The 7,993-nt window shown below is 55.6% G+C and overlaps 1 protein-coding gene across 1 annotated transcript in view; it reads left to right on the plus strand.

Annotated features, from left to right (window-relative positions):
• Positions 1-7,171, plus strand: part of Ccdc88c (coiled-coil domain containing 88C) — a 125,553-nt gene extending 118,382 nt beyond the window's left edge. The window contains exons 27-29 of the mRNA XM_013016487.1: positions 1,129-1,197; positions 2,848-3,134; positions 5,066-7,171. Coding sequence (XP_012871941.1) covers positions 1,129-1,197; positions 2,848-3,134; positions 5,066-6,055 — 1,346 coding nt within the window. The 3' untranslated portion in view covers positions 6,056-7,171. The remainder of the gene's footprint in view (positions 1-1,128; positions 1,198-2,847; positions 3,135-5,065) is intronic.
• The last annotated feature ends 822 nt before the right edge of the window (positions 7,172-7,993 follow it).

The following is a 7,993-nucleotide window of genomic DNA, read 5'->3' on the forward strand; positions in this document are numbered from 1 at the left end:
TCCCTCCCTCCCTCCCTCCCTCCCTCCCTGCCTTCCTGCCTTCCTGAGATTAAACCCAAGATCCCCCACATATCAGGCAAAAGTACCACCCCTGAACTTCTGTCGCAGCTCTCAGTTTGGAAAAGCAATTCTAGAAAGGAAAGCCTGTAAGATTGACATTGGATTCAGGTTGTATCTGAAGTGATGAGCCGGAAGCGTGGGGGCTGCAGATGCAGTGATACTGACACTGGCTCCACAAGCCTGATACGGCTTCCACGTAAAGACAGGCTCTGTAGTGAGGCCATTTGGCTCCAGGGAAGCCTGCTATCCTTACAGCAAGCCAGCTAGCTGGGGACCAGACACCCGAGGGAGCCTGCTGAGACGCTGGGCATCATCTCTCTCTGAGTGAGCCACATTTGTGACTGGTCAGCTAACCACAAGGGTTTTCCTCACACGTGTTCCGACTCCTCCAGCTTCTCTCCAGGACAGAAAAGGGAAAGCACCTTTAATAAATGGTCGAGCTTGGCATGATGGCACACGTCTGTAGTCCCAGCAGTCAGGAGGCTAAGAAGTCCAGGCTGCTCTGGGTGGACCCTTTCAGACAAACGCTTTTAGCAGTCAGGACCAGCTCTCTCTGCTTGATACTGTAAACCACAAGTTGTTGCTCTGGAACAGATGTACATTTGGGGCGAATAACACCAAAGAATAGACAATCGGGGGAAGCAGTCCGGACACTGTCCTGTGCAGATGCACACTGACAAGTGTGTAGCTGCCACTCTGGCAGCACTTCACGCCACTCCTGGGAAGGGCTGTTCACCTGTGTTCTAGAAAGCTTTATGAACAATACACTCACCCCACCTTTAGTTTTCCCCGGAACAGCCTGTGTGTGATGGCTTGGTTGTAGACTTGTTTTAAACAGTGATGTTGGAGATCTAGCGAAAAGGGCCTGAGTTGTTGCTTGCAGATGGCCCGCAGTGTGCTGGGCCTGGGGGCCAGGGGCGCAGGTGGTGGGGGAGGACTGTGTGGAGGATTCAGCAGAACTCCCTACAGAGAGCAGCAGCTTGAGCTTTGGTGTAGAGGTGCTCTGGGAAGATGGTTTAACCTGGGATCTCCCTGGTCACAGGGAGTAAGCTCTGTGTTTCCCCTCAGTGTCACGGCCAAGCAGCTTGGAGAGCAGCAGAAATGCGTCCAGCAACAGCTCACCTCTAAGTCTCAAGGGTAAGGCTCGCCCCTTCTTAGAGTGTTTAAACCTTCATTCACATTCATCGGTGCTTTGAACTCCTGCTAGTCTTTTAATTTAAAAAATTAAGCCGGGCGCCAGTAATAGCTCATGCCTGTAATCCTAGATACTCAGGAGGCTGAGATCTGAGGATTGCCCGGGCAGGAAAATCTGTGAGATTCTTATTTCCAGTTAACCACCACAAAACAGGAATTGATGCTGTAGCTCAAGTGGTAGAGCACTAGACTTGAGCTGAAGAGCTGAGGGACAGTGCCCAGGCCCAGATAGAGTTCAAGTCCTATAACGAGCCAAAGCATAAAAACCAAAGAGGATCCCAGGGCTTCAAGTACGCAATAATGCTTCCACTGGCCCACGCAGGCCTGCTCTGCAGCCCTGTGTGAGTCGCAGATTTCTGGATCTGAGGAAAGGTGAGGAAGAGGTGTTCCTTTCCATTGTGGCCAGGTAACAAGTGGAGATGATTTTTTTTTCTTCCAGTTGTGGGGCTTGGGAGCTGTCCCTGAGATCTTTTGCTCAAGACTAGGGCTCTACCACTTTGAACCACAGGACCACTTCTAGTTTTTTGGTGGTCAATTGGAAATGAATCTTTCCTGTCCAGGCTGGTTTTGAACCACAATCATCAGATCTAATCTCTGTCTCCTGAGTAGCTAGGATTACAGGTGTGAGACACTAGGACCGGGCTGATTTTTTTAAAACATGCTTTTATGGTCCTGGTGAGAATGTCCTGTATATCTGTGTGTCACATGCCCCCTTTCCTCTAGACTTGAACTCCTCTTAGCTCCCACAAGGTTGGAAGAACAGCCTGGCATGTCGCATTTGTTCTGCCAGTGGATGAGCGTGAATAAGTGTGACAGCCATTAATAATGGAAGCATCAGTGCTGGCGTGGGTACCACAGGGCCTGGAACGGGAGTGGTCCTGGGGACTGGCATGGATAATAGGAAAATTCATGAAGCAGTTCAGATCTCTTGCACTGGCTTTCCTCCACTGTACGGCTGACAGCTCTGTGCAAACACTTATTAGCTGCACTTCTATCTTTTGGTGACAGAAAACTGTTAGTCCCAACAAGTGAATTTTAAATGTAAGTTTTCAAGTTTTAGCCAGAATTTAGCTGGGGGGGGGGTTATTTGTTGTTGTTACTGTTTTTTTCTCCCCTAGTACTGCAGTTTGAACTCAAGGCCTCACACTCACAAGGCAGATGCTCTACCACTTGAGCCATGACCTCAACCTCAAGATTTTTTTTTTTTAAGCCAAAGTGAGCGGGGCACTGATGGCTCATGTGTACATTGTGGTTCCAAGCCAGCCCAGGCAGAAAAAAATCCATGAGACTCTTATCTCCAATTAACCTGCAAAAACCTAGAAGTGGAGATGTGGCTCAAGTGTTAAAAAGTGCCAGCCCTGAGTGAAAAAAAAACTAAGCAAGAGCCCAAGGGCCCTGAGGTTAAGACCCAATACCTGTACACATGCGCGTGCACACAGCCAAAGCTAAGCGCTAAACAGTCCAGAAAGCTCTGTCAGCACCCAGCATCTTGGGCAGGAACTGACCCCAGGGTTTTGAGTGGGCTTTTCTTGGTGGGGCCCTCAGGAGCAGAGACCCGGGGACTGACCTGGGCCTCTTGTGTCTCCTGCCCAGGCTCTGACCATCTCCACAGCCGATCTGAGAGCTTCAGCAGCACAGACCTGATCCCCAGCAGGGACCAGGCCACGCTGCCCCGGGATGCCAGTGCCCTGGGACATGGCGCCCTCGGTCGCCATGAGTTCCCACCACCCCGGAACGGGCCTCTCCCGCACGAGGGCGCCCAGAAGAGGGGCACAGCTCCACCCTACACTGGAGCACGGCCCCGCTCGACCTCCCCCAGCAGCGAGATGGTCACCTTGGAGGAATTCCTGGAGGAGAGTAACCGCAGCTCCCCTACCCACGTGAGTGGCGTGGCTGGTACAGGATCTGCCCCTCCTCAGCCTGGCGTGGGGCCAGGGTTGGGGGCGGGGTGGGGGGGCTGTGCCGGGCTGGTGTGGCTGCGGCAGGATGTTGAAAATAACTGGACAGAAAATCAAGAACTGGCGCAGCTCGTGGCCCAGGACCGGTAGGGTATGGCAGACACCCCACCCACAGCGCCAGGCCTTGGGTGGTAGGGCACTGGGCTTGATGGTAGAGTTCTAAGAGCTTTCTTGTCCTGTGTCCTTTTAAGCAGAGGTTGGGGCCTTTAGAAGACCAGAATGACTATTACAGATTTCTCTGGCCGCCTAACTCTCCTCCAGTTATTCAGCTCGGCCATGGGCCCCATGTGTGAGCGAACGAGCCTGGCGGCCGTCCAACAAAGTGGACGGTGACCTTTGAGTCGTAGGTCGCGTCTCACTTGTTGTGACACAGGACTATTCTTTTCTTCTTCAGCAGTTCTGGGAATGGCACCCGGGTCTTTGTGCCTGCCTGGCAAGCGCTCTTGTCACAGCCGCACACCCTGCCCTAACCGCTCATGCCTAAACATTTTTGCCCAGTCACTTAAAAACGTAAAATCTCTTTAGCTCACAGGCCACCTGAAAACTGGATCAGCCCAGCTCCAGTGCAGTGCATAGGGGTCCTAGGGTTCCCTCGTGCGCACCGCCTGCCAGAACCCACCCCATCTCCACGCACATCTGTGCTACCATGTGCCCTGTCCGGATTCAGTACTACTGAGACTGGTTGAGGGTTTTGAATACTTCAGCCCCACCTCTCTTGCTCCCCTTAAATAAACATAGTTGGAGTTCATGCAACTGTACGGTAAACCCTATGACCTGCGCTATGGCCACCCACAGTGTCCAGTGCTCGTCCAGTGGTTATTCCTGGAGCACTGCTAAGCGGTGTGAAGGGTGCTTTGTCTCCACAGACAAAGCCAACCAGCTCCTCCAAAAGGGCTTTCTCCGTTTGCTTGGTGCCTGGCCTTCATAGCTGGCTCAGAAATGTGAGTCATGATCCCGGGTTCCCTTCACTTGAATTCCTGTTTACCAAATGCTGACCGTCGGCCAGGAACAGGAGAATCTGAGCTGAGGAAGACAGGCCCTGCCCTTGGGAAGTTCGTGTCTAGCATGGTGGTTCCCAGACTTGCTCCTGCACGAGACACACCTGGCAGGCTTGCCGGACGGGACCACTGGGGTGTTTCTGAGCCCCTGGGGGTGACAGGACATTTTAAGATGCCACTTTCCTCTCTGGGTCTGTCTTCTTCCTTTCTTTCTTCCTTCCTATCCTTCTGTCTTTTTTTCTTTCTGTCTTTCTTTTCTCTCTGTTTCTTTTTTCCCACATCAGTACTAGGGCTTGAATTCAAGGCCTGGGCACTGTCCCTGAGCCTTTTCACTCAAAGCTAGCACTCTTCCACTTTGAGCCACAGCTCACTTCTGGGTTTTTGGTGGTTCATTGGAGATAAGAGTCGTGCAGACTTTCCTGCCCAGGCTAGCTTTGAACCACGATCCTCAGTATTCCGCTATCCCTGAGCTTTTCTGCTCAAGGCTAGTGCTCTACCACTTGAGCCATACCTCCACTTCTGGCTTTTTGGTGGTTAATTCATCTCTCAGTAACTTTCCTACCCAGGCCAGCTTTAAACTGATCCTCATATCTCAACCTCCTGAGTAGTTTAGGATTGCAGGCATGAGCCGCTGGCGCCCAGCTGGGTGTGTTTTCTTACTTGTAAAGTTCAGGGGCTGCCTGGGTGGCTTCTGCCGTCTTCCTCCAGTGATGTCTGTACCCTCCAGCCCTCTTGCCATCCCGAACATTTCTAGATGTACCCTGAAGAATCGCAGCAGGAGCAGAGACTTTAGCCCTGGCTGCACGGGGGAGGAGGCCAGGCTCCCAGCTCCGCTTCTTCCCTTGTCCTCTGCAGGACACTTCCAGCTGCCGGGACAGCCTGCTCAGTGACTACTTCCGGAAGGTCAGTGACCCCCCAGGATCACCTCCCAGAAAAGAGGGGGCCAAGATGCCCACCAGCTTTGTGGCCCCCACCGTCAAGACGGCACTCCCCGCTTCCGAGGGGAGGCCGCCGAAGCCCGGGCATTACGTGAAGCCGAGCTTCCGAGGTGCTGAAGCAGAAGCGCCAGCCAGCGTCGCTCCGCGGCAGATGCAGCCTCCCCACAGCCTGTCCCTGGGCAGGTCCCGGCCAGCCACGATGCTCGCAGCGTCTCACACACCTGCCAGCCGGAGCACGTCCCTGAGCCGGGCCTTCAGCCTGGCCTCCGCAGACCTGCTGCAGGCCAGTGGGCCAGAGGCCTGCAAACAGGAGTCCCTTCAGAAATCAGGGGGTCCTGAGGCCTCGGGGGGCAGAGAGACAGGTAGCCACAGCCAGCAGAGCGCCGCGCCCTCCAGCTCCCACAGCCTGGCCCGGGAGCGGACCCCCCTGGTGGGCAAGGCCGATGGCTCCTGTCAGGGCCTGAGCCCCCGCAGCCGGCCACTGGACACAAGGCGCTTCTCCCTGGCTCCCCCGAAGGAGGAGAGGCTGACCACCCTGCAGCTGTCCGCCACGGCCCCCGCCCTGGCCACAGCGGCGGCCACGGGCAGCAGCTCCCAGCTCCTGCACTTCTCCCCTGCCACGGCCCCAGCAGCCAGGACCAAGCCCAGAATGCCACCACATTCGGGGGAGGTGGCCGCCGTCACGCCTGTGCGGCAGGGGCTCAGCATCTCAGAGACGGACGGGGTCCCGGGGCAGGGCTACAGCGAGGGGCTCCCAGCCAAGAGCCCCGGTCGGTCTCCTGACTCGGCTCCGCACACAAGCCGGAGCCCGGAGGACTTGAGCCGGGGCAGTTCGAAGAGCACCCCTGTGTCCCCGGAGCCGGGTGGGGACCCGCAGACAGTGTGGTATGAGTACGGCTGCGTGTGACATCGTGACGCCCGCCGCAGCTCCGAACCCTCAGCCGCCGAGGCGCTTTCTGCTTCCGATGGCCTTTTCTCCCGTGCGCCCGTGGGCCCGGGCCGGGTTTAGAATGAGGACAGGGCTCCCACGCGGTTGTCCCAATTGTTTTGTTGATGGAAAACACTGTGCCAAGCCCTGAGCTCCACTTAGCGCTTCCAGCACTGGTGTCAGGGGCAAACCCACTGAGCGTGGGTCCAAAACCCCTTCACCCCGAAGCAGACACTACTCCAGTAGGCCGAGAGCCCCCAGCTGCATCCTGCTGACTTCCCTCAAAGGTCGCCTAAGACAGCAGGCTCGCCAGGCTGGGCCCAGGCGCATCCGGAGATGTCACTCGCTTCCCACGGCCACTGGTCCTAGGAGAAGCTGGAGCGAGGCTGGCGGCCCAGCGCCAGGCCAGCGCCATCTCATTTCTGAGGTCCAAGCCCTTCCCGGGAGGGTGGCCTTTGCCTCCTCTTTAAGCTGTCTCCTGGGTTCTGGCAAACTCCTGGGGCCACCCCGGACCGTCCCTCCTCCCCTTCCCTGGCTTCCTTCTCCACAAACACTGGACGCAGCGGGCTAGGCTGCCCTGGCCGGGAATGAGCGCAGGGCACGGAGGCCGGGCCAACTGCACACTTGAAAGTGGGGGGGGGGGCGCGGGGCTGCTGCGCCCATTTCCCTGGCCTCAGATGGGTGAGGATTTCTGATACTCTGCGGGGAGGGGGGGAGATACCAAATTTGTTTTTAATATATATGTGCACATGTGAAAGATATCTACTTTGGGGGGGAGGGGCCTATTTATGTTCTCTTCTGTCAGGAATCCTGCCTGCTGCTCTGTGTATTTGGTCAGATTCCTGACACTTTCCGTCTCCCGTTGTAATGGTGCTTCTCCTGGGATGGACTAAACCTCTTGGCTTTGTTAAAGATTTGGGGTTTTTGTTGTTGTTTTTAATTTGTTGCTTTTTCCCTTTCAATTTAATGTGCTGAGGAGGAACTGGGGAGACGCTGGAATGTTAAGACCCATTGTAGGAGTGTTGGGGTTGTGTGTTACATAGCCGTTTGTTCTGGAACACAAGGACAGGGTTGTAATAAAATGGAGTGGAACCGCAGCGAGTCCTGGCCTTCTCTGCCCTCCCCTCCGCAGCTCCACCCCAGCTGCCCCCTTCAGTGCACGCAGCTGCTCCTCAGCCGTGGTGACCCACAGCTCACCTTGCCACGGGGTCTGAGGAGCTGCTGCCGCCAACCAGAGACAGACATGAAGTTTCCCTGTGTCACACAGCCGCCCTCTGCCCCACAGGGCTTTTATTGTGAGTCAGCACAAACTTTTCAGTCCTGCTTTGCTTTGTTCTCTCCTGTCGGGAGAGAAGCTGTTGACTTCCCATGGCTACTCGGTACCCCAGGGCTTCATCTGGGATTTGAACTCTGAGACCTGAGATGCTCAAATCAGATGGGTAGATGAAGGGGGCAAAGAAGGCATTTAGCTTTGCACACGTGACCAAATCCCTTCGCTTTTGCCATACAGCTCTACCTCGGTGTTTCCTTCCTGGAACACAAAATTTACTTTGTAAGTGCCTCCCGAGTGCTGGCCATCCCTCCCAAGGGCTCTGCAGTCTATCTTCCTGGCCGCACCTGTGTTAAGTCAGCCTTCATCCTGTGTGGCCTATGCAGGATTTAACACCCGGCCAGCCACTCGAACCCAGAACACAGCCCCAGGACCCCCTTGTGCTCACAGGAACACCTACACAGAGCCTAGTATACTGTCCTGGGTTTCTCCCGACCCCCAGCATGCACAAACACATGTCAGTGAGCAAGCCCGGGCATTGACTCCATCCTGGCTGCCCCTGGGCTGCAGGTCTGAAGCCACCCAGACCACCAACCAACCTTTCAGCTCCTCTCCCTGTGCTCCTCACCGGTGAACCCTCTCCCCAG

Source organism: Dipodomys ordii, unplaced genomic scaffold, assembly GCF_000151885.1.
Source record: "Dipodomys ordii isolate 6190 unplaced genomic scaffold, Dord_2.0 Scaffold2, whole genome shotgun sequence".
Lineage (NCBI taxonomy): Eukaryota > Metazoa > Chordata > Mammalia > Rodentia > Heteromyidae > Dipodomys > Dipodomys ordii.